Source organism: Sturnus vulgaris, chromosome 8, assembly GCF_052056855.1.
Source record: "Sturnus vulgaris isolate bStuVul1 chromosome 8, bStuVul1.hap1, whole genome shotgun sequence".
Classification (NCBI taxonomy): Eukaryota; Metazoa; Chordata; class Aves; order Passeriformes; family Sturnidae; genus Sturnus; species Sturnus vulgaris.
The window spans coordinates 18,783,207-18,808,754 of NC_142250.1; the positions used below are offsets into that span (position 1 = coordinate 18,783,207).

The window sequence follows — 25,548 nt, forward strand, 5'->3', positions numbered from 1 at the left end:
AACCTAACTCCTGCTCTCCCATTCCCCAGCATTCTCCTTTCAGTGTTTTAAAACGGATTATAAGTAGGAATAAACTGGTGAGGCTTAAGTGGACTTAAGGCTTAGTTTTCCCGCTTCCTGAGTCGAGTGGGCACTCCCGGGTTTCCAGCCTCTCTCCAGCCTTTGGTCCACAAGCAGCCGCTCGGCACTGCGCGTTAGCCTTGACGCAGGCACCAGCACTGAGGAGGCCTTTCCTCATCCCCTCACAACAGGAAGGTCCCTGCCCAAGCTCCGTCCGAGCCACCAACGAGCCCCAAAGCAGAATGGCACGGGCACCCCGGCAGCGGTATGGGCGTGGCCCCAACGGTGCGCACGCACGCACGTACGTACGTATGTACGCAGGCACGCACGGGGGCACGCAGGCGTTGGCGTGTGCGCGCGCGGCACGTGTCGGCGTGGGCAACATGGCGGAGCGGCGGCCCGTGCCCAGTGACCTGTTCCCACTCGTGCTCGCGTTCCTGCGGGAGAGCGGCTGCCAGGGTGCCGCGCGCGCCTTCGCCAGGGAGGCGGCGGCGGTGAGCGGGGAGGGGAGGGACGGGACGGGACGGGACGGGACGGGGCGGGGCGGGACGGGGCTCACTCACTGACCGACCGACTGACCGACCGACCGACTGACTGACACTGGCTGATGCGGTCTCTCTCCCTTTAGAAGGAGCAGGACCCCAACGCGGCCTCCCTCCTGGACATCTTCGCCTACTGGCTGCGGTAAGTCCCCTCGGGATGCGGGTGTCCCCCAGCCTGGCCCGCGCCCCGCAGGGCCCCGCTCAGCCTTTCTGCCCGCAGGTCTCCGGCGGCCAAGAAGAGAAAGCTGGTCCCGAACGGCGCCCAGGCCAAGAGGAAGCCGTCTGCCAGCAGCAGTGACAGCTCCAGCGAGGAGGATGAGAAACCCCCTGCCAAAAAGCCAGGTAGGTTTGTGGGTGGCTCTAGTGCAGACCGGCACGTGGTGTTTGGCATTGGCTTCTCACGTGCATTTAGAGCTATCAGAGATTAGGTTTGCATTGACTGATTTCGGTTTTGGCAGGTCTTTTGCTCATGATGTGGAATATAAGTTCATTTTAGTTAACGGTGATCTCTTTATCTTGTTAAAATTTAGGTACAGCAGAGTTTGTGTCCCATAGAAGGTTTTAGCCATTCCAGAGAAATGCCAGGCATCCATACTCGCCTGCTGCTTGTGTGAGGTTGCTGCCCTTTTTTCTTTCAAGCTCGAGTATTACTGCTGTCAAAAAATACATCCATGTGCTTTTTCCCTTTTATCTGAAACTGTTCTTGTAGCTTTCCTTAATCGCTGTACACAACGTTGTGTGTGTCTAGCAGTAGATTTGCAGGAGGGAAGGAATAAATGAGGAGAGGGAGAGGCACAGAAAGGAAATATGTCTTCAACTTGAACCATCCTATAGCTGAATTTGAACTTAGATCAGATTTTTATTTAATAAGGACAGTTGTAAATATAATATGAGACAAAACTCTTTCTTTTGCTCCACATTTTTAAAAAGAATCAGTAACCAGGAAGTGGGTTTGGCTAAAACGCATTTAGGTGTCTGGAACTTTAACATGGCATTGCCATTGTTCTCTTTCCAAGCACCAGTCTGTACTTGTTCAGTAGGTTTCTTTAAGCTGGAAGGTATGCAGGGTCAGCTAATATTATCTCAGTTTGGGGGTGCTCTTTCTTTGTGGACTATCCTTTTTGGTGAGAGAAGTCTGCACTTGAATTTGTGTGTGACAAAGATGAAGTCTAGAATTGGTTTTATCTTTTTGCTTACCCATTTTGGAGCAGTCTGCCACGCACTGCTCAAGAAACAAAGTCAGTGTTATGAACTTCTGTCATGGTTTAGTGACCTTAATGTATGTTTTTGCCGTGATACCCAGGATATAGGTACATGAAAATTGTGAACTAACTTGTCATTATTTGCAGCTAAAGCATCAGCTGTGCCCAAAGCAAAAGCAGTTCCTGCAGCCAAGACGGCAGAGAGCAGCAGTGAAGACTCCAGTGATGATTCAGACTCAGAGGAAGAGAAGAAGCCAGCTAAGGTTGGCTTTTCTTTATAGCATCTGTAATGCATATTTGACAGTGATGAATAATAGCAAATTTAGCCAACAGAATTGTGTGTGAAATTGGGCTCACTTGGCCTGAACTATGAAGTGCCCATACTGCTGCAGATACAATGCAAAAAGACATTTCTGTAGTGCCATTTGGACTGGTCCCAGGAACAATTAATTTTTTGTCCTGCACCCAGTTTGTTTCATGTCCAAGTCTGGTCCTTGCTTTTATCCTAAGACTGCCAGGGCTTACTTCCTTGGCAAAGAAAGATTCACTTACAGATGCTACTATAAGTTTGATCTTTATACATAGATGTGCGTTTATTTAAAAAAAAAATCTTGTCTTTCCTTTTTCTTGCTGCAGTCATGGTCTTGAAGTGGAGGCAAGGAAGAATGATGTCAGGGGAGAAAGAGTGATAACATTTTACACTAGAGGAGACCAGCTAGAGTTGCCTAGTCAGTATTTTCAGTCTTCAAGCTAGTATGATCTGTAGAAGGAAGAGAACAGTGCCAGCGTCAGAGCTGCCTCATTTTGAGGAGGCAGAACTGAAGACTGATGTGCAAAGGAGGCTTCCAAAGCATTTTTGGGAGGTTTTCTAGAGCAAAACTCTTATCCCAGGATTTTCAGACCCTGACCACTCAGCAGAGTGGTGTTTTCAAATCTAAATGGTAATCTCTGTGAAAGACAGCTGTTTCTACACTCTGTGTATGTGTCCACCTTATTTGCCTTGTTTTCTTTTCATGACTTTGAGGGTAAAACAGTTTTTCCTGGTGTTGTTTAGAAAGGTGCAAAACCTGTGGTGAAGCCAGCTGGACCCAAAATCCAGCCTCAGAAGAAAGCAGAGAGTTCCAGTTCTGACTCAAGCAGTTCTGATGAAGGAGCACCAAAGAAGCAACCACCCAAACCAGCAACACCTAAATCAGGTACCTGTTGCAGTGTATCATGAGTAAAGTGTAAAATCAAAAAAGCAGGGAAGGATTGCTGGGGGCTGAACCTACATGCAAAGACATATGTCTTAACATAGCAGTCTGAAAATCTGCTTTCACTGCCATTTGCACTCCGTTCTAGTCTCTTCTGACAGAAGTGTAGAGCTGAATGCAAATAAAACATCTGGTCCTGAACATTGCATTGTTTGAGTAACTGTTTATGTTTTGCTTTTACCATTGTCTTCCCCTCAAAAAGCAGGGAAGAGCTTTACTAACCCTTTAGTTTTGGAATTTCCCATGAGCTAGAAGACACAGTTTCCAGGAAAACTTTCTCTAAGGTTGCAGTAGGATAAACCAATAGTTTTGCAGTCTACCTTAATTTGCTCTATAGGTTTCTGTGGTTCTTTTCTCTCTAAGATACTCACTGCAATTATCCCTCATCTACCATAGCATGTTTTGCAATGTCCCTCTTTTCTTCTCTCAAAAGGAAGTAAAGCTGCCCAGGCAGCCACCAAAGTTGTCAATGGAAAAGCAGCAAGCAGTAGCAGCAGCAGCAGCAGTGAAGATTCTGATGAGGAAAAAGCTGCACCAAAAAAGGTAAATTAGGCTATGGAAAACTTCATGAACAGTGTAGAAGTCTAGTAAGACTGGGTGTTATAATCTTGCAGGCACAGACTGTACAAATGCTGTGCTCGACATAACTCTTACACCTGCTTCTCCTTCATACAGTGGGGTTATGTGTTCTAGCATCTCTCCATGTACTGCTTTCTTCTCTAATAACTCCTTATTGCTTTCTCTGCTGCTTCCTGTGCAGGAAGACATCTTATTGTGTCATAACCACGTAGTATCTCCATTATATAAAGTCACTTTGGCCTGACTCTTTCATGTTTAGCTGTCTGTAACTTCGAGTTTTCCACTAGTGAGAGTTTAAAAATATTTCCTGTGACACAAAAATAATCATAGTCTTTTCTAATAATGTGGCAGTTGCTAAATTTCAGTAAGTCCTCTGTCCTTTTGTCCAGAGGAGCTCCTCTTTAGGAGTTCATGGCGCAGAAAGCAATAGCAGAAGAGCTAGAAAGATAATGGTGCTCATATGTTTCTTAAAATTTGCATTTGAGGGCCTCTGTTAATTTTTTTCCCTTTGTCTTAAGAATTTCTTCTTAAGTGAGTTGTGGAATTAAACAAGATCCACATCCGGTTGTCCCCACAAGATTTCTGCAATTTCCTTTTTTAATGTATATTTCTTTTGATAAGGCTGTTCCCAAGAAATCACCTCTGCCAAAAGCTGCAGCCACTCCAGCATGTCCTGGGAAAACGAAACGTGCCGAGAAAAGTTCTAGTAGTGAGGACTCATCTGACAGCTCAGATGATGAAAAGCCACCTGCAAAACAAAAGCCAAAGTCTGGTAAGAAACACTAAATAGGGTTTTTCTGTGAAGTATCCAGGGCTGTTCAGTTGCAGTCCAGCTGATGGGCTAAATGGGCCTCTGTTCAGTGTGGTATAATGTCTTCAGGGTTCCAGGAGAGAGCTGGTCTGAGTAGAGGGTCAATCATCCAAGGTCAGTCTGACTCTGACTGGAGGATTTGAGAAGGCAATAAATGAAAACCATGAAAAATTGACATACCTAGTTTTTTTTTTTTTTCTGAAAAAGTTTGCTGACAAACTTTGTTTTCTTCTAAAAGTGCAGAGAAAACTTCTGCAGAGATGGTTGGGTCAGCCGAACCCCAAGAAGAGAGTTAGAGTAGAAACGAGGAGGTAATAGTGGGGCAGATAAAATCTTTCAAATTATAAACTAGTGTTGGATTGTAGCTACAGAAGGAGAATAAATGGAAGTGAATAGCAGAAGTGCTTTATTCTAACTACAGCAAACATCTTGTGCTGCTCACATTATTATGCAGACATCTGAATGTTCTGTTTCTCTTCATAGGTCCATACAGTGCTGTACCACCTCCTCAAGGAGCACAGACAAAGAAGGGCCTTGCTAATAAGGCTCCTGCAAAAAAGGCTGAGAGCAGTGACTCTTCAGACAGTAGTGATGAGGCAGAGGAGGTGCCCTCAAAGGCAGTAGCAGGTACGTTGTGAGGAGGAGAGGCTGCAGGGGAAGTACTGCATTGTGCCAACAAGGTCTTTGCAAGGCCTTGGCTTCCTCAAAAAAGCCATTTGTGTTTGCTCTGTGTTGCTATTTGCTCTTCTGGAAGCTTCTGATTAATTTGAAGGCATCCCAAACAACACTGTGTACAACTTGTGGATCTGAACTGTGGTCAGGTTGGATTTGCACATGCTGATTTGAAAAGTCATTGGGATCTAGTTTAGGGGAATAAGCCTTATTCTTGCGTGGCTTCCAGTGGGCTGGCTGAGTGGCTGGTGTACTGAGAATGAAGCTTGTTCACATCTGCTGAGGTTTGGATCTTGGGACAAAGGTTTAACGTGGATGTGGCCTACTAATGTTAAACTTGGTTTTGCAGGCAAAGCAGTAGTAGCTAAAACAACCCCTGCCCCCCAGAAGAAAGGTGTGACTAGCAAGAAGGCTGAATCCAGTTCTGACAGTGACTCAGGTAATTCAAGAAATCAAGTTGATTATTTTGTGTTAATGTTTTTACTGGTCAAGTTGCTCCACAGAGGTTTATCTAAGAGTCTTAGTGTGTGAGATTAAAAGCTTCAGAATCTCCATGGCTAGCAAGATGTGAAATTGAAAACCAGCAGCCTACTATTCAAGGTGGAATGTGACCATAAGACAAGACTATTGGCAAGTGCAGAAAAGTCCCCATATTGCTAGATGGAAAGGGCAGGGAATTGTGAATCAGAATTCTCAGAAGTTTAATGGTTAAACTTCTTGAGCATCTGTGTCTTGAGATTTTTGGGGTTTGTTATTCCATTGTGTTTGGAGAAGTTTCTGAAATGAAAAGGTAATCACCATATGAAGTTCAAAATAGATTCATAAGATGCCTGCTTTTTCCTAATGTGACCCTAGAGATGGGAGCAGTGTACTTTGTCTCTCCTGCTGACCAGGTTTGAGGTTTGGTATTTCCCATGTAAGTTCCCTATGTGCTACAATTTCCCTCTGAGTTCAGGATGCTCCTGTGGCAAATCTCTGCATCTCTGGTGCTATGGCAGGGACTGGGTGGCAGCTGCCACTCTGTCTGCAGATGGCTACCCTTAGCACTAGGTTGTGTGACACTCCAATGAGTGTCAGCAGTTATCTTCTGGTTTTGTTACCTAGGTTCTCTCAAAACTGTCAAGTTTTTGATTGCTCTTACTAAAGTGTTTGGAAATACTGGAATAGATCAGGTTTAGTATTCCAGATTCATGTAACACAATACAAGGATGTGTTTGTACTCAAGAGTCTCCATTTTCAAACTGCTGCTATCTCATCTGATAGAGGAAGTAGCTAAAATGAGATGCTGTCCTGTTGCTGCCTCACTTTGTATGCTTTGTCAACTTTATCTCTTAATTTTTTGTATGGCTTTTTGATCCTTACCACACAGACTCTTTTTTTCAATGTTCCTTCTTCCCAACTTTGATGATACTGGTACTTTCTCTAAAGTTCTTTATTCAGTACTTCTCCTACATTATTCTCCAAATATTTACTTCCTTGTGTATGCATTAGTGAAGAACTTAAACTGTTTGTTTCCACTTTCTCCCAACAAAAATGCATGGAAAATTAATGCTGTCCTCTGACCGTTCAAGTGTTCATCAGATGCTTGTCAGTTACTTAGTGGCTCAGCCTTGAGCCACAATCCACTTTACTTTTCACTTACCCATAAATTCCATACATGTTTTCACTAAGGTAACTTGCACATGAAGCCTATTAACATGTTTTTTGGTGTTTTTTTTAGATTCTAGCTCTGAAGATGATAAAAAGAAGGTAGGGAATAAGCTCCCTGCTAAACAACCTGTGATAAAGAGTACTCCCAAACCAGCAAAAGTAGTTGTCAAGCCTGGAAAAGCAAAGAAAGACTCCAGTTCTTCCTCAGACAGCTCAGGTATTGGGGTGGGAGAGAAGGAGAATTTCTACATGCATGCTGTTTTTGTTCAGACCTTTCTGTTTCTAGGTAGGGTCTGAGGGTAGGTTGGACAGGAATACCATTGCAGTGTTGTTTCAACCAGATGATGAAGTGTACTATATATCAGCACTGAATCTGAATGATAGCCTTGTGTTAAAGGAATGGGACTTAAGTCTTGATTGCTCTTTTTATTTCCATTCTAGATTCTGATAGTTCTGACAAGAAGGCAGCTCCTGTGAAGCCCACAACTAAAGCAGCAGCCCCTGCCGCAAAGAAGTCACCAGCTGCCACAAAGAAAGCACAAAGTAGCTCTGATTCAGATAGCAGCTCCAGCAGTTCTGAGGATGAGAAGAAGAAGAAGAAAGGCCCTCCAGCTAAACCAGCTGGCAAAGTGGCTAAGCCACTGTCCAAACCTTCTACTCCAGCTCCCAAAGCAGACACATCTGACTCTGATAGCTCAAGCAGTGAAGAAGAAAAGCCAACAGGGAAACCAGCCACCAAATCTACAGGGGCAGCAAAAGCAACTGCAGGGAAGAAGGCAGCTGCTTCTAGTAGTAGCAGCAGCTCATCAGACAGTTCCAGTGAAGAGGATGGGAAGCCCAAAAAGGCAGTGAAGGGGGTGCAGAATGGTTCTAAAACCACTGCCTCCACAGAGAAAGCAAAAGCATCTGCAGTAGCTGCAAACAGCGTGAAGTCTAAACCAGCTGGTGGCAGCAGTAGTAGCAGTGAAAGCAGCTCTGAAGAAGAGAGTGGAAAAGTCAATGGAGGTATTATCACCAGTCTGGAAAGTGGGTCTGTCAGGCAGTGTTACTGAGCTAAAGCATGAATGGAAGACTTTCTGAAACAATACTCATTCTAATCTCGGTGTTATTAGGTTGTGCCATCTGGTGCAGTAGTAAGAGAGAAGGGCTAGTTTTGAATTTGGTGGGATCCTTTTTGTCTGTATTGCATAGCTGCTGGCAGTGAAATGTGTGGTAATGTGAAGTACAATTCTGTGTAGTTGTTGCCAGTTGCCATCTGTGCATGCGTGAGATTTAGTAACAGCAAAGCAGACTGCTGGAGGACCTTGTCTGTGTGGAGTGGGACACAGTTGATGCCTCAGTGCACAATCTCAGTCTTTTACCCTCCAGGAGGAAAATAACTAGCGATGCCCTAGTGATGTGTGTAAGTGCATATGGTACAAATCCAAAGTTTAGCAAATTTTGACCAACAGAACTCTCTCAAGTATGCAAACTCATTTATATAGAGCTACCCTATTGCATTAAATTTTATCCATTAGGATAGGATGGGGAGGTCCTTATTGACTCAGAATTTGTTAGTATCTGGTACAGCAGTCTGTTTTCTGGGTGAAGTAATGCAGGCACCAGTTCTCACACCTGTGTCAACATTGGGTTTGCTTTCTGGAGAATAGAAGCCATTACTTTTTCCAACACGGCCTTTAAAGTTTTACTTCTGTACATCTAACAGGCACAGTCGGGAAGAAACAGAAGAGGGAAGATGTTCAGGAGACAGAAACACCACACAGTAAAAAAGCAAAGATCAAAGCAAAAACACCACACACAGTTCCCAAGGTGAAACGGGTGAGTGAGGATGGACTGTGGCAGCTGGCTGAAGAGGCATCTCTGCCTCCTGAGCAAGTAGGCTGGTTTGGGGTTTTTCTGGGTGGTTGGGCCCACAGGATTATTGGTATTTTTACTCTCTCCTTAAGCACTTTAACCTTATCTGGAGCCCTAGGGAGTGCATAAAAGAACATAATATTATTCTGGCCAAAGTTGATCGGATATACTTGCATACTCCCGAGCTGCCTGATCTGAAGCAGGGAAAGAATGATGAATCTGAGAAACACTTAAAGATTGAGGTGATGTGACCAGGATTCTGTATTTGCAGGGCAAGGAAGGAGGTTCTTAGCAAAGGGACATTGTGTGTTTGTATGTGCTTACTGTATCTCATTTTCTTTTTCAACAGCCGTCCTCTCCATTCCGCCGCGTAAGGGAAGAAGAGATTGAGGTGGATGCCCGTGTGGCTGATAACTCATTTGAAGCAAAGGTAGGGCTAGGTGGTGCCAGAGTGGTAACAGTTGGTCAGGGGAAGTGCACGTCTGCAGAGTAGCCTCGGTGTGCTTCTGTGGAGTGGTTTGATGAGAACTTCTTCCACCAGGAGGCGCTTGGAGAGTGGTGTCAGCTCCTGTGTGAATGTGCTGGGGTTTGCTGGGTACGGCCAAGTGCGAGGCGTCGCCTTCACTCTCCCGGGTACTGACTTGAATTTCTTTTTCTCCCCCTCCATCCCTCACAGAAAGGAGCAGCTGGTGACTGGGGTGAGAAGGCTAACAACATCCTGAAATACACTAAAGGCAAATCTTTCCGTCATGAGAAAACAAAGAAAAAACGAGGCAGCTACCGTGGGGGCACTATATCGACCCAAGTCAATTCCGTCAAATTTGAAAGTGACTGAGAATATTTGAGTTCATAAACCATCTGCTCACCAGAACATCTTGGATGGGCATATGGACATTATGGATGTCAAGCCTCCCTGGAATGCTACCTCCTCAAGCCCCTTGTGGGGCAGGCAGCTCCAGTGTAGGGATGTGGGAGAATGGTTGGATGTTTCCTTGTTTATTTCTAATTTTGTTTTAGTCTCCTGATTTGAAATCATCCTTAAGCTGGTGTTATTGGCACCACTAGGGTGACCACCAAGACTTACATTTTCTACAGTCTTATTTTAAAAGGCTGGCAGTGATTTTTACTTTTGGTTTCCTGCCCATTTAGTAAAAGAAAGAGAAATCATTGTCCTGTATTTTAACCTCCCATTTCTTCAGCCAGTTTAACTCTCATGCCTTTGAAAAGGCAAGTAATGCCACTTGCCTCTGACTAGTTACTGTAAGAACAACTGATTTGAGCACTCTGGCTGTAATCCCCACCACCATATGACATTTCATGTTTACCCTTGTAGTGTGACAAGGCTCCTTTTCTGTTCTGTTTTGTGGTTTCACCTTGCAATAAATAGCTACTCTCCCCTTCCTTGCACTCCTGTGGAGGCCACTAACCAGAGTATTTGGAGAAGCAATGTCTAAATATGGTTTAGTAGTTGAATAACAGTATCAATTGCAGTTGCAAGGTGGGGGCTATTGTCAGAAAGACTATCATACTATTGTGGCACTCTTGATAACACTTCCTTTAGTGTAGCTGGGGAGTGAAGTTGTACAGAAACTAGACTGCATGAGGGTTGTGAAGTTTCACTTGGTGGGAAGGGAAAAGGAGACTGAAGAGATAGAGGTCTCTTAGCAAAAGGCAGAGGTGGATAAGCAGTGTTCTTGTTTCAGAGGCTCTGGCTGCAGTGTGGCATTACTCCTTATTCTGTCTGAACATAAAATGTGCCAGCTTACATTTACTGCCAGCAGTGTGAGCTGCAGCTTGTTAGGAGTCAAGATAAATGTATGATTAATGCCTTAAATTTCTTTTCTGAGTTGGATCACTTGGTCTTTGAGCTGTTTTCATCTGTTAAATCCCACTTGAGAAGTAAAATGCCTGTTCCCCCTAGCACTAAGGCAAACCGTGGTGCTGTAAGTTTTGGAGTACCAGCTACAAGTGTATGTTCAGTATGAGGAGCCACAAAAAAGTTGATAAACTTGCAGCCTAAACTGAGATTTCATGAGCAACTGACAGTATAATGGGGTACTGAGGGGTGGGCTTGCATTCACTCAGTTGTGTGACTGCTTCCCTACTTAGGTGCAGCTTGCATCTGGTAGAAAATATTCCCCCTAATACTTTGCCCTCTGTTAGGTGGGTTAAGTTAACTAGTTTGAGGAGCAGTGGGTTGAGCCCACAGCCAGTATGAGTTGAATAGTGGTAGTGCATGTTTGGAAATGGAGTAGTAGTGGGCTGTGAGATACGCTTACCCCATGTAATGAAACTGCTAGCCACTGAGAGGTAGTGCAGGGCCTGACTTCCATGTTTCCATTCCCTCCCCAAAGGGTGCCAATGAGAAGAGCCTGGTTACAGGAAGCTATGTTTGTGTGCAAAGCAGTGTCACCTAATTGAGGGTTAGATGAGACTTGATGAGCCACCCCCATGTACATGAGTGGCAACTTCTATAGTGAGCATTTTTCAGGACTTTTCCCCCCCAGCTTGCACAATCACTGGGGCCTGGATTCAAGGCTACAGTACAGAGGGGCCCAGGAGAGCATGGTTATTACAAGAAAGTAAAGGTTAGAGGCCAAGGGAAGGTGGGAAGAGTATTTCTGCATGGGGATTTGAACAGCATCTTTCTCATCATTTGCCCTCTTTTTTCTGTTATTCGGGACTTATATTTGAAACTCTTTAAAATACTTCTACACTTTGAGGTTTTTTTTAAAGTGTATGAAAAGTGAGAATTTAATGTGTCAGAAAATAAAGATTGCCGCCTTTGTAGTCTGGATCTGGTAGTTAAAGATATGGAATAGTGGGTGGGAAAAGGGAGGGTACTAGTGCTTGGGGGTAACAGCACTGTCTCTACAACTACTTCTTGTCATCTTACGTGATTGTGGACATGTAACAAACCTTCAGAATGAAAGGTGTCCTGTGCAGCTAGCTGGTGAATGACTGAGAAATTTGGGTAAGATGCTAAAAGCTTGCATCAAAAACTGAGGCCGCATAAGTCCCTTCCCTTCAGAATACATCATCAGGTCTCAAGTATCAGCTGTATGGCATTTGGCCATATAAACACTAGCATATAGGAAGGAGAAAGGCACAACCGAAAAACCCTGTATAGATCTAGTTAAAATAACTGATTTGTGTCCCCTTTAGATTTCTTCCTCTATGTGTGCAAGGAAAATAAACTTGCTGATAAGTAGGGCGTCGTGGAGATCTTGAGTTCTGCAACGCTCAATTTAACCCCTTGCACTCTGGTTCTCTGGAAAGGGTGGGATGATGCACCATGTGCATTGAGGTCTCTGTTGCTCTGTAACCAACACCCTTTCACTTTGAACGTGATGCTGTAGGAGATGTAATGCTTTCTGAATTTTCAGCACAGGATGTAAAGAATGCTGGAGATCATCAGCACCTGACTGAGCAAGTGCAACAAGTTGGGGTGGGAAGTGCTTTGTGAGACTCTCAAAGTGATATGCTTGACACTCCTGGGAAAAATTGGTCCTTTCAAAAGATTTTGCAGCTGCTAGACATACTTAGCCTACATCTCTGCTCTGCTGTAGAGGCCTGGTTTCCCTGTGCAACAGTGGTGCAGTTACAGCTGTTATTAGTGCTGGAACTGGACCAACAGGACATCCCTCTCTGCTGTGTGCTGGAATACCGTCCCTCACATCCCGATTCTCTTGTGCACCATCGTTTCCCTTTTGCTGTCCTGACTATCGTGTTCCTACTGCCCTCCTCTCAAGGAGGTTCTGGCCCTGGGAGTGTTCTGGCAGCGGTCCCTGGAGAGATGCTCTGGCAGCAATCAGACACACCGGCCGGGCCAGAGGCACAAGCACAGCTGTCGGGCGCTGCCCCGCTGCCTGTCGAGCTGCCAGGGCAGCAGGTGCGGCTCTCTGTGCCCATCCCGTCCCCCTCTCGCCCCGCCTTCGTGCCACAGCCCTGGACTCGGCCCGGCCCGGCCCGGGGTGCGGCCCGTGGGCCGAGGCTGCGCCGCCCGGCCCCACCTGCGCCCGCCGGCTTGAAAGGGGAAGGCGGGCGGGTGGCGGCTGCATCCCTCCCTTCCTCCCCTCCCACTTCCCGCACCGGCGCGCCTCTCACTCGGGCCGCGCTCCGCCGGGACTCGCTGCAGGTGGGTGCCGGCACCGCGGCGGGGGCAGGCGGCCCGGGAGGAGCCGGCTCGGCAGCAGCTGCGGCCGGTGCTTCTCGGTGCTTCTGGGCCCGTCCCACCAGCGGGGCTCCCCGGCTCGTGTCCTGCCCGGCTGCCGTGCTAGGAGGTCCTTTGGCCCTGCGGCGTGGCGGGGTCGGTGGATGCGCAGCGGGGCTCGGGGTGGCCGCGGGTGGGGCTGCCAGCCGCGCTGCAGTGAGCGCGGCAGGGCTGGGCTGGGCTGGGCTGATGGCACCTGAGCTGCCCGGCTGGGGAGACGGGGACAGCGACTCGGTCTGAATTCCCTCCCGTCTGGCAGCCTGGTCCCGGCTCTGCCCGGATGCGTGTGTACAGCCTGGCTTGCTCCGGCGAGGCTCGAGTTCAGCATCTGCTTCAATGCGCAGGACCAGAGCCTTGGCACACGGACAGCCCGTCAGAACGCTTTTGTGTAACTTGCTTCATCTTCCTTTAGAAGATTAAATCTCAGGAGTATCTTCCATCTCCTGTTCTGCCTCCTCTTCCTATGCAACCCTCTTCAACCCCTGTTTACGGTTGCTCAGCCAGGTCTCATTCCTCTGGCGTGCTCAGAGCCAAGAAGCTCTTTGGTTTGGCTGTGGGTTTCTTTTACATGAGGGCGTCAATTGTTTCATTGAAGATAAGACTCACCCCTAGCTTCTCTACTCTTGTAACTCCGTCAAATGTGATCAGACTTGTCTGTCAGGAGTCCCCATATCTTTCTACATGAGATTTCTCAACCTTCTGGGATGTTAAATAACTTTTCTTTAAATGTGGTGCTTCTCTGCAGAAAGAAGCTGAAGTGATGAGGCAGTAAATGAGCAGACTCTTTTCCTCCCCATTCCTCTTGACCACTTCTCTAAAGTTTGGTGCACCTGAATCTTCCCAGTTTTCTCTGCAGTCTGAAAGTGTCATACAAACATAATTTCTTCTTAAGGCCAAATAATCTTCTGCCCTGTCATGTGCTCTCACTTTGAGGTCTATGGCTCACATGATTATTTGGAAATGGCCCCAAGCTGTTCTCTCTCTTTCATCCAGGGATTACAAATAATGTTCTGACTTGCTTCCACACTGCAGACCTCAGACCACTCAAAAGGGGCTCAGTCTCACATCAGGTGCTTCTGTCTTGCAACTGTTTGTAAGCGAGAGAAAAAGGCTGTCCGGAAGAACTTGTTACTGCAGAGCACCCTGGTGTCACAAACCATCTCTGTTCCTTTTAGAAGACAAACAGGAAGCCTGTGGATACTGAATGGGGGAAATCTCACTTACTGCCCAGACAGATGTATGATGAGAGGCCAGGTGAGGAAGCAGATGTGTGGTGTCTGACACCATCCCCCAGCTCAAGGTCCTGAAGATGTGTGTAGTTTCAAATACCGCAGCAAGCTGAGATCCAGATCTTTATTTCTTTTCTCAGCTGTTATGGACCAGTATTTCCTTTAGTATCATGGTTCTCTGGCAGTGATCTATCATCTGGCAGCCTCCTGCTAGCCCACACATTCCCACCTTGCCTGTAGAACTTCCTCCATATAACTCTAATGAGACAGGAAGGATGTTGAAGATGGTCCAAAGTACCAAAAGTTAGGAACTGTTTGGGGACTACATCAGTCTTTGTCCAAAACAGATGAGCCAGAGCACTTCTGGTGATTTGTGGCAGCAGTAGCACCAATGTGGTGAAAAGTATAAATCATTCTTATGCTGACTTGACCACTGCTGTGATTGTTCCCTTTGGTCCTTTAGGGATCTTGACTTCTTCGTTATCTGTGCTTGTAGTGGGCTGCCATGAATATGAAGGAAAAATGCTAGAAAGGTATGTTGTTTTGAGCAGACTATCTGTGCACTATTCAGTCTGTGTGCAAACAGTATTTTAGAAAACCCTCAGGGTTGTAGACTGACAGGGGATGCTTGTATACGAAGGGATTTTTTTTTCCTTTATCACTGTTTTCTGTACTAAAATACTAATGCTAGTATTGGTGTACTGTGATTAGTATTCTATAGTGCTAATATTAATATCTTAGTGTAATTTACCCAGGTGACTCTGGTTAAGTCAGAGTCTGTGATAAACCAAAACTAGAGCCCAGAAGTCCACCAAGCACTGGGCTGGATATAACTGATGGTTAAACTTCCCTGTTTCAACCTGTGCTTTGTTTGCTATGTACAGTATTGTATCCTCTAGGTTTTTAATAGGGATTCCCCTGAGCAGCCCCGGCTTGTAGTGCAACATCCTCCTGCAGTGACAAAGTTGCTCTTGGAGCTGCATACCTGCCTGCCTTCACAGAGTCTTGGCTTCCATAAATTAGCTGCAGCTAGGCTGGCTGTCATCAACGTGATGGTAGCAGATGGTCCTAGTTTTTTTGGATCATACCCAACAAAACAGGCAAATTTCAGTATCTTATTCCAGGAAGAGTTTAGAGCATCCAGGTGAATATATCTTTTGCTTTCAGTTTTCAGTTAATTTTGCTGCTTTGTTAACTCCTGAGAAGTTTGCAGTGAAAACATTTCTTACTGTGGGCAAGAGCTGCATAGAGACTAGGATGCAGGAGGGGAACTAATTCAATCCCAGGTATATGGACTTCCAGGTCCTGGGCAGGAACTAGGTAATATAAACAAGTGAGGGAGAGATATGAATGGCAGACCTTGCATTTGAGCCTGTTTATAGCCCTTTCTCTGTGGTGTTCTTTGCCTAGACTGCTTGCTGGCAGAGGTTTTAGTACTTCAGCCTAATAAAAGGCGCCTGAATTAAATTAGAGCTGTAACTGTTCAGTTATTTCACTTAAGTTGATTTGTGTAATTTTCCATCAATACCAAAGCCATACCCTGTCAAACATGTTAAACAGGACAAAATCTTGGGACAAATTTCAGCCCAGTTGAGAGGTTTCTCAGGAGTATTTCAGAGAACTGTGCTCTGTCTGCTCCCTTTCTGCTGCCTCACTTTTCAGTGTCAATGCATTGCTGTGGTTTTGAAAGCAGTCTTCCAGCAGCTGAAGGTGGACAGGTGTGCAGGGTAGGGGAGATGCTGCTGCTTGCAGTGACAGTCTCACTTTCCCACGTCCTGTTCTTACTGAGGTGCCTGCTCTGCCCTCAATGCTGAAGCGGTGAAACTTAAAACATTTGTGACATTTGTGGCATGGGCTTTTCCAACAGTTCCCTTGAACCATTTCTCTGGCTTCCAGTATTAACTGTGACGTTTGGGGCATTGCTCTGTGTAAATCAGGTAGCACTTATCATGAAAACAGGGAAGAGTCTATTCTCTCTTTAAAAGCCCTCACCTTGCAGTGGCAGGGTTATTTTGGCAGTATTTGTGACATAGCCTCTAGGGCTTCCAGACCACAAATAAGGAGATGGTTCTGTCTACTCTGCTCTCAGGCCTAGTGTGGGATCTGTCATTTACTTTTTGTCATTTACTGGATTTTGCATCTCTGACAAGGCACAAGCTGTGCATTCACCTTCCCAGAGAATCACATTCCCATGCCCAGGTGTTTGAAGGTTTCTGTTGACAACTACCTGCCTGCAGTAGCTGGGCTGAGCCTGTGCTGCACTGGCCACAGGAGCTGCCCGGGCTGGAGGACCCTGCTGCAGAGCTCATGGAGCAGCTTTTTTGTTCAGTGTTAGTAAGATGTAAACCAGTGAGCTGAGCAGGTGGATTTTGAGCCTTCCCTCAAGTGAGCCATTACCCCTTGTCTAGGTCTGGGACTTCCTTCCCTTTGCTATCAACCTGAGACTGCAACAATGACTAGTTGCTGGACAAGGGACAGAGAGCCCTTGTGCCCTTTTTGCTGGTAGTTATCCTGATTTTTAGTGCTATTGGGATAATAATGAAGGCTGTGTCTGGTGTATCCAGCACAGCTCTAGGGCTGGAGCTATGACCAGGGCACCTTTCTGGGCATGGACAGAACAGAGATTCTCTGGTGGTATTGAGCTGAAATAGGAAAAAAAGGTATTTTCCTGTAGCTTGGCATCCTCTCACCTCTTAGCAAGATTTACAGCCTCCCTTGTTGCTTGGGCAGGGAGAAGAGGCTCCTGAGCCAGCACCTTTAGGGATTGCTCCTGATTTTGGAAGAGATGAAACCACCAAGAGCAGTTTGCAAGTCTCACTGTGTCAGCATCTGGTCCTGACCTGAGGGCTGAGATTGACAGCTTACTTGTCATTTGGATTTTGGCAGTCCCCAGAGGGTTCTGGCTGAGCTGAGGGTCTCAGCAATGTCTGGCACATAGGTCCATGGCAGAACACAGTCCTTGCTGAAGATAGGTGACAATTTTTTTTCTCTAAATAACTATACCTTTTACCTGGAGTATTTCTTCATCTTTTACTTGTTGCCCAATGAGAAAACACCCTACCCCACATAAAAAACCTCTTCTACTCTCCTTGGCACATTTACGTGCACGTATGACCCACTAGGTGCCCCAGGACAAGCCTATGCCTGTTTCTGTCCTTAACTCCCTGTCATCCCAGAGGAGATCAGGAGTACGTGACTGCCATCCTTCCCTCACTTCCTGGAAACAGCATGTGCTTCTGGATCTGCTGTGAGTGTCATAGCCAAATACTTTACCTTCCCTGGTATTGGGCAGGATAAGTTCCCTTTGGGCCTCTCAAGTAACCTGAGTACTAGACCAGCTTTGTGGTCTGTAGCTCTGTTGTGACCAACACTTTGTCACAGGACAGCCTGTTTCCTGCTGTTAGGGAGGCAGGATACTGGGCAGATCCTTACTTTCCTTGCAGAGCTTGTTTCCTCCCCTCCAGCCCATCACATTTGTGTACATTCTTCTGGAGCTCTTATTCAGTGGGTCCAACTACCCTCTTGGTATCTTTTAGCTTTTCTCATGTTTCTTATCAATCGTGCACGCACAGCCACACAGTTGAGCCTAGGTGGGAAGGGTGGGAGTCCAAGCACTAGCAGGAATTGCCTTTGAAACAGGGGAGGGTCCCAACCAGCAGTTGCTCTGTTTCTTTCCTATGTCCTGTCCCCACATGGGACAAGCAAGCAATGAAGAATAGGGCAGTTTTATTCTCCCTTATCTGCACCCTTATGTGCCTAGTTTGGCCAGAGAGAGGCCTGCTGAGGGTAGTCTGAAGATTGTACTTAGCAGAATCTTGTCCATTACTTTCTTTCCCACCTCTTAATTGATCAAGCACTAGTGGAGGGGCTGTCAGAAAATCTTGTACCAAATTCCACTCTACCATATCCTTGCAGCCCCACAGAGGCTTAGTGTGTGGGCACCATCCGAAATCCACTTCTAGTTGTGCCCATTGTATCTTCTTCCTCTTCCCACTGCTGCTTCCTAGCGTGTCTGAACTGGGCTCTCAGAAAACTACCGTGCTTCTGACTATTCCCAAATAATTATCACATAATTCTTCTCCCAAAATAATGCTAGGTGTGGGTGAGGCACATTCGCTTCCAGTGATGTAGCAACATCCCTTACACAACAGAAATCTTGGGTGTTTCACTGAAGAGGGGATGACGGCTTTAGGAGTGTGACTAAGGGGCGTCAGTGTGCCACAGGTGTTGCATGTCATCTCTGGGATTGCTTTCTGGGTTTGCCTTCTTCTAGTGGATGAGTATCCTGGAACCTGCTTTCCTTTTCCCAGAGCCTCCCATGACTGATCCATACTGGAGCAGCTAGCTCTCTGTCCAGACTGCTGCTGTGCCCTCTGGGATTGCAGTTCCTCTCAGTGAGTCCTGCTGTCACCCGGACTTGCTCCCACCCCGTTTGTGCTGAGCAAGGTGCCTTGCCAGCCATGTGAAGGCCATAGCCAGAGTACACCTCTTGACATTTCCACCAAGCTCTGCAGGCCTCCCTGTGAGCTTGCACAGACATCAAGAGCTCAGAGAGAACCAGCTGTTCTGGCTGGACAGAAATAAAAGTAAAATCCAGCTGATCTGGTTCTGTAGCGGTAAACAGGGACCGAACAGCAAGTGTCCCTGCTGGTGCTGTGACCCAGCATAGCTCTTCCAGCCATTCACCCTCAGTACCTCCCTGCGAGTCAGTCTGCTGGTTTTTGAGCCTTAGGAGCACAGAGAAGAGGTTTTCTGGAAAACTCCCTTGATATCTGACTTTGGTTGTTGGGGTATTTTTGTGGGTTTGTTTTTTTTTTTTAGGGCAAGGCAGAGTGGAAAGGGATGGATGTTCCCCAGTGAAGAACTCCAGACTGCTCTCCTTTCCCAGCTCAAGAGTCCTGGGTTGCAGCTACAATCACAGCTGTTAGTTGCTAAGTGCCTGACAGAGATAGGACATTAATGGTGTGTTTGTCTCCTTGCAGTGATGAAGATGATGAAGGTGCTACTGTGCTCTGCTGCTCTTCTTTTCCTAGTGACTGCATTCACTGTGGAGCCATCTCAGTGTGCCAAAGTGCTGATCATGCCCACCATAGTCTTTGACAGCCACCTGCGAGTGTTCATGCGGGTGGCAGAGGCACTGACTGACCGGGGCCATGACCCTGTGCTGCTGCTCCATGAGGGTCGAGATGTGGAAACCTCCCTGCCTGGCTTCCGCCTGCAGCGATACTGGGGGACCTTCAGCACAGAGAGCGCAGATGCCTGGGTGCAGGAGAAGATAAAGCGTGTCTTTCAAGGGAAGATGACCTCTCTGGAGGTGTTTTCATTTTTGGAGAAGTACCTGGAAAACTGTGACCTAGTACTGGGAAATTCTACCCTTCTGCAGAAACTCCAGTGGGAGCAGTTTGACCTGCTTTTGGTGGACCCCAATGAGATGTGTGGATTTATCCTGGCCCACATCCTACATGTCAAATATGCTGTGATTTCCACTGGTTTCTGGTTCCCAGCAGAGATTGGTGCCAGCTCTCCCATTGCCTATGTTCCTGAATTCAACTCCCTGATGACAGACAGGATGGGCTTTTTTGGTAGGACTTGGAATCTCCTAGTCTACATAATCACTCGTGTGGCTACAAAACTGGTCATCCTGCCCAAGTTTGAACGTCTCATGGAGAAGCATGGAGTGGAGCCCAAGACATCCATGTTGGACCTTGTTCATGGAACTAGTCTTTTCTTCCTCTGTAATGATGTGGTGTTGGACTTTCCCCGTCCAACGCTCCCCCATGTCATTTTCACAGGGGGGATCCTTGCTGAGCCTGCAAAGCCCCTTCCAGTGGTAAGTGCAAGAAAGCTTTGATCTATGTTTGCACATCAACTGGGGAAGCTACTTAGTTCAGATCTTGTTTGAAAGAACCTTATAAAAGTTCTGAAGCCCCAAGTGTCTGGAAAGCTGCTGTGTTTTGGTGCTTGTGGGTGCATCAGTGAGATGGAGAACACTGAAGGCTGTCAGGCTGCAGGGAGGATGTAGAATTAAGTGGTCCACTCTGAAGTGGGATTTGGCCTCACTGTCGATATAAAATGATGTGGAATTCCTAAGATTAAAGTGTTGCCTCAGGGTCTTGATAATGAATAGTTTGCTCCTATGCTAAAGTGGAAATGGAAAGAACAATTAATCTTGTTTCGTCACTGATATGTTAATCCAGAATTTCCTCCTTCACCCTATTTCTTACAGAGCATTTCTGCCCTTGAGCTTGTAGTGTTAAGAAACCACAGGGGAGAGCTATTCGTGTTCCTTCATTAAATTCAGTGCCGAATCCCAAAATGTAGAAAACTGAAGGGCATCGTCCCCTTTTTCTCAAGGTTCAGTCCTGAAAACTCCTCTCAAGGCTTTCTCCAGCCTATGCCTCACTAATCCCAGTAATAAATCCAGAGGGACAAGCTCCTAAAGCTTCTGGCTGAAGACAGTATTGGAACAGAGTAGGATTTGTCTTACCACTTGTACAAACATTGGAAATAAACCTGGATAATAGAACTTGGGCAGTCAAGATGTCCTGCTGTCTTGACTAAGGGTCTGAAATAGAGATAAGATTTCAACTTTCAAATTATTAGAGGCCTGTCAAGATCTCTGATGGCAACTTTAGCTGATGTTGTGGATGCCAATATTTTTCAGTTTAAAAAAAAAGTGAGATTAGGTGCCTTAAAAAGAAGCTCTGACCACACATGAGCCTTGCCCGTGTGGCGCAGCCTGCAGGTAATGAAACACATGTAGGGTGCTCTGAGAGCTGTGTCAGAGAGTGGCTGCCTCACAGCTCTTGCAAAACTCTGGCTTGGTCCAACCTGGCCACGTACACACCTGCCTTATAAAGAAGGGAGTTGTTTGCTAGGACATTACTCATGTGCTTCATGGCTTCCCAGGGCACCTGAGGAAAGAATGCTGGAGATAAGTCTGGAGCCCTGCAGTAGGTGGTGGCTGTCATGGTAGCAGGTAGGCATGTTCGTGTCCACATCATGGGATGCCAGCAGAAGAGAGCCTCTGTAGGTCTAGGTGTACCTTAAAAAATGTCCCATCTGAAATGTAATTAAATGTTTATTTCCTCCTATTTGAAACACTATGATTTTGATTGCTTCTAATTAGGACTTGGTTAAATATAGGTATGTATTTGAGAGAAAGTGAGAACATTTGGTGGTCAACCATGCTTCCCTGGCAACTTCAATGCTTTTTCTGTAAGTTAAATGTTACAGCCCAATTATAATGGATGACCTAGTCATCTGGTTTAGGAGTCATTGTGCTTTATTTAGAAAAGGAAAGCCAGCACTTTCTCTTCTGCAGCAATTTCAGTGGTTGTACTGCTCAAAGGATGTGAAACTCAAAAGAATGGAGAAACCAAAATATCTCTGTTGTAAACGCTTTGATTCTTGGATTGTTTTAGGGCACTCTAAGCATTTCTGAAAAGATAGGCTTGAGTCTCTGAAACATAAAACAAAGGAGAAATATCCCTGGAGAGTAACACTAAGACGTGCTTTGTAACTTTTGTACTCTGATCCCCTAACTTTTAGACTACAATTAATATTCTGAATTAATCACTCTAATTTTCTCTTTTAATGACAGTTTTTTTAAAAAAGTCACGTTCTCCTACAAGTTTATTTTAGGAAATATCTATATTCAAAGATAGATTTTTATTAAACTTCCCTAAAATGCTCCTGAATACATGGGAAACTTGAAGCAGGACAGACAGAATTCATAATTAGCAATCGATTCAGCCCAGCCTGGTATAGGAGGGAATAGTCCATGTTTGCTTCACAGCAGCTGTGGTTGGTGATTTTTTTCTTCCTTCTACCTTTTGGCTTTGGTTAAAAAAAGTATAGACTGTGTTCTAGATACAGACCTGTTTATGTAGCATTACAGGTAGCCTCTAAATGAAGGACAAAACTCTGGGTTTTTCTGGATCTGTAGCTACCTCTCTGTCCAGCGATGAAAAAATAAATCTGCTGTCTGCAAGTAGCTATCAAGGATGGGTAGAAGTCTCCTGTCAAGATGGCAAAACTTTCTGTGACCTCCAGGAGCCTTTGACATTGGAGTGTTTGTAGGAACTCTCCCGGAAGAAGTTGGTCCTGGCTGTGTGATGTTTTGTATCAGCCTACATTTAGAGACCCTGACAAGCTCCTGTCTTAGTGGTAATGGGAAAATAGCCTTCCTCTTTTTACTCCAATTTCCTTCTCTGCCCTGGCTGTTCCTACGTAGCCCCTCTGTTTCCAGAACTCTTCTTGTCAAGAGTAATTGTGTTACTTCCAGTGCAGGAGATAATGCTATGAAATGCAGGTTTTGGACAACTCCCTGCAAACTCTCAAGACCAGCAGGTGCTCAAGTAATTTCTTCCTGGCTGGGTGCAAGAATCACAGCGGTTTTAGAGTTCATTGCATGGTGTAAACAGTGCAGCTTTGTGCTCCGGGTGGACTTGGCTTCATCTTCTCTGTGGACAGCTTTCTCCTGACAGAGGCGAGAGTGGGAAGGGCCTTTCTGCAGCAATACTTCAGGGCAGCTGTGTGTGTTTTGCCCACAGGGTCTGCGTCTCTGGGTGGAAGCAGCAGAGGCAGGTGTCGTTGTTGTCTCCTTTGGCATCGGGATCCGAGCTCTTCCAGGCGATTTGGTGGAGAAGATGGCCGGTGCATTTGCTCGCCTCCCACAAAGGGTGGTGTGGAGGTGAGAAGGGGACAGGATTCATTTGCACTTGAGTTGGATGAAAAACAATGTTGAGGGTTGATACATTTCAAATGACAGAATCTGCTTTCTGTCTCTTGATTGGATTGAATTTATTATTGTTCTCTGCGTGTTTCTCTTCTTTTGCCCTTTCTCTGTCTCCTCCCACAGATATTTTGGTGAGAAGCCAAGAAACCTGGGTGAGAATACGCTGATGATGGGGTGGCTGCCCCAGAATGACCTGTTAGGTAAGGCTGGGTTCTGTGCATGTGTGTGCCACTAACAACACCCCTGGAGTTTAGCCCAAACCACAGCAAAGGCACAGAAGGATAGCAGCACCTGTGTGGATCTAAGTCTGTTGCTTCTTGTGTGTCCGATCTGTACAAAACATGATCCTCACCTAACACCTGCTTGAAGCTGCTTGGCTCCTGTTTCCCTTCTCCTCCAGGCTCTGCTCAGCAATTTTGGGCTGCCAAAAGCCAGATGTATTCCCAAAGGGTAGCGTCCTTTCTGCTTAGCATGCCTGTTTTTCCCTAAACATACATAGTGTGTGTTGAGGAACCCCCCTGGTAGCCCTGTTGCAACATGGAAGGTATTGACTTGCTACCATTTCTTCACCTGCAGGCCACCCCAACGTGAAAGCTTTTGTCAGCCACTGTGGGATGAATGGTGTATTTGAGGCAATTTATCACGGTGTGCCAGTGGTGGGATTTCCTTTCTATGGGGACCAGTTTGACATAATGACCAGAGTGCAGGCGAAGGGCATGGGTATCCTCATGGACTGGAGCAGAGTAAAAGAAGAGGAACTTTACCAGGCTGTCATCACAGTCATCTCTGACCCCAGGTGAGGCATCTGGAAGCATCACACTCTTCCTCGGTGCAGACAGTGTATAGGGACAATGTGTCTGCCTGTGGTGGCTTCTGTACAAAGCACAGTTGCAAGCATTGCTCAGATGACCATGTGTCAGTGCCTCAAAATCCTCAGATGCAGCACAGGAGGAGATAGTCCAGCATTTGTTACCAAGGAGTCTAGTCCTGTTTGACTGACTGTAATGTTCTCAGAAAGTTTGCTGAGATACTGGAGAACAGACCTCTTCTCTTAACGCCAGCCTGTCATCAGGGAGAGTGAGATCACTGCCTCCCATTGGGACTCCCTGAACTTGTCCAAAAAACTTTCTGTAGAAACAGAGAAGGAACTGCAGGTAATGCTCCATCTGCTTTTTCTGTCAATCATATACTCTGCATTTTATGAGAACTGAAGCAGGAACAGAAAAGGGCCACAGGACTCCTGTTTTTTAACAGGACACGTACAACTGCTGTTTTTTAAAATGCTCTCTGAGAGCTTGATTTTTAAAACATTTTGCATTTCTTACCTGTTAAGAGGTGTTGCAATTTGGTACCTGGAAGGGTTTGGCTACTCATCAAGTGTGTAACTTTTGCTTGATGGTGGGTGAGGTCTTAAGGTGCAAACTCCCCTCAGAAATTACCATATACATGAACTCACTGAACAGGTACTTGCAAGCCAAACTGTCAGTGTTGTTAACAAAACACAAAGTAAAATACACTCTGGCTTGTGCCTTCATGGTTGGTGAGTGCTATGAGAGTGGCTTTCAGAAGAAGAATGGAAGAAATTTGCCCCTCTCCCAAGGTATTATTTTGGACTTGAAAGCATCACTGGATGTCTCAGGCTGCTTCTCAGGTATGAAGTTTCTGTTAAAAGGTAAACGTCTTGTCATCTTCCTTTGCAGCTACAGAAAAGCAGCCCAGCACATCTCAGCTCTGCACCTGGACAGACCAATGCACGCTCTCAACAGGACAGTGTACTGGCTGGAGTACATCCTCCGTCATGATGGGGCTCCCTACCTTCGCCCGGCTGTCTATGACCTTTCCCTGTATGAGTACTTCTGCCTGGACATATTGGCTCTTCTCTTGCTGTGTCTGGCTGGTATTGGATTCATTCTCTACAAATCTGTGGTCTGGTGCAGAAGGAAGGGGGGCAGCCCTGTGTATCAGAACGGCAATTGCATGAAAGGCCACTTCACAGATGAGAAAAAGCTGCAGTAGTGGCCAGCATGTTCCAGGGCATACCCTATCACTGTGAAATGAACTGCTGCTGTGCCAAGAAATGTGTGGCATGCAGGCACGGAGAGAGGTGAAAGATCTGCAGGTCTGGATGAGAAGAGAAGAGGAGGGAGGAGTATTGCAAAGGTCTGTGTCTACACCTCTGTGTACAGCACCTGTGGGTAGGGAGGGGGGGTGAATTCAGGCGTGGGTGGGAGCACTTGGCCAGGGTGCTGGGAATGGGGCATAGGTAGGTAGACTTCCAGGTAGGAGTGCAAGTTGTTCCCTTTGTATTGCACATTGGTTTAGATGCTGGTGTTGCTCTTCTGGCTTTTTGGATCCTGGAGGTAGGAGCAGCATTTCATGTGCAACAGACACCATTTCTCCTCTGCCTTCTTACTAAGAACCCCAGGAGTCAGGATGTCTTTAAGTGCAAATGAGAACCTGAAGCATAGCTGGTGGACAAGGAAGGGCACTGAAAGTATCATCTACAAGAGAAAAAAATTGGTCTGTTTTAAGTTCTGTGGATAAATGTTGTTCTTCCTGCTTCAGTCAACACTCTAATCCAGTTTGTGTTCAAGCTAAATTATTATTTTTTAAAATAAACTTATTCTTTCTCCTGTGTGGCAGTTGTCTGGTCTTGGTTTAATGTGAACCTGTGCTTCTTGTAACAGAAAGTTGTTCAAGCAAGATGAAAGTGCTTTTTCCTTCTCATTACTGCTGCTGTGGT

General features: G+C 46.1%; 2 protein-coding genes across 2 annotated transcripts; both read left to right on the forward strand.

Moving 5' to 3' along the window:
- The first annotated feature begins 377 nt into the window (after positions 1–377).
- NOLC1 (nucleolar and coiled-body phosphoprotein 1) lies at positions 378–11,420 on the forward strand. The gene is made up of 14 exons (XM_014879958.2): positions 378–554; positions 689–744; positions 823–944; positions 1,952–2,067; positions 2,859–3,000; positions 3,491–3,600; positions 4,258–4,408; positions 4,931–5,074; positions 5,469–5,558; positions 6,840–6,986; positions 7,211–7,774; positions 8,475–8,587; positions 8,973–9,053; positions 9,300–11,420. The coding sequence occupies exons 1-14, from the start codon at positions 444–446 to the stop codon at positions 9,456–9,458; spliced, it is 2,106 nt and encodes a 701-aa protein (XP_014735444.1). The 5' UTR covers positions 378–443; the 3' UTR covers positions 9,459–11,420.
- Positions 11,421–12,705: 1,285 nt separating this feature from the next.
- LOC106855308 (2-hydroxyacylsphingosine 1-beta-galactosyltransferase-like) lies at positions 12,706–25,442 on the forward strand. The gene is made up of 6 exons (XM_014879848.2): positions 12,706–12,761; positions 19,048–19,895; positions 22,621–22,760; positions 22,929–23,005; positions 23,382–23,601; positions 24,506–25,442. The coding sequence occupies exons 2-6, from the start codon at positions 19,050–19,052 to the stop codon at positions 24,819–24,821; spliced, it is 1,599 nt and encodes a 532-aa protein (XP_014735334.1). The 5' UTR covers positions 12,706–12,761; positions 19,048–19,049; the 3' UTR covers positions 24,822–25,442.
- The last annotated feature ends 106 nt before the right edge of the window (positions 25,443–25,548 follow it).

Coding starts and splice junctions, on each gene's coding strand:
- NOLC1 (XM_014879958.2), top strand. CDS start 444: ATGGCGGAGCGGCGGCCCGTGCCCAGTGACCTGTTCCCACTCGTGCTC. Junction 3,601..4,257: donor AAAAAGCTGCACCAAAAAAG/GTAAATTAGGCT, acceptor TCTTTTGATAAG/GCTGTTCCCAAGAAATCACC. Junction 9,054..9,299: donor ATAACTCATTTGAAGCAAAG/GTAGGGCTAGGT, acceptor CATCCCTCACAG/AAAGGAGCAGCTGGTGACTG.
- LOC106855308 (XM_014879848.2), top strand. CDS start 19,050: ATGAAGATGATGAAGGTGCTACTGTGCTCTGCTGCTCTTCTTTTCCTA. Junction 22,761..22,928: donor CCACAAAGGGTGGTGTGGAG/GTGAGAAGGGGA, acceptor CTCCTCCCACAG/ATATTTTGGTGAGAAGCCAA. Junction 23,602..24,505: donor ACAGTCATCTCTGACCCCAG/GTGAGGCATCTG, acceptor CTTCCTTTGCAG/CTACAGAAAAGCAGCCCAGC.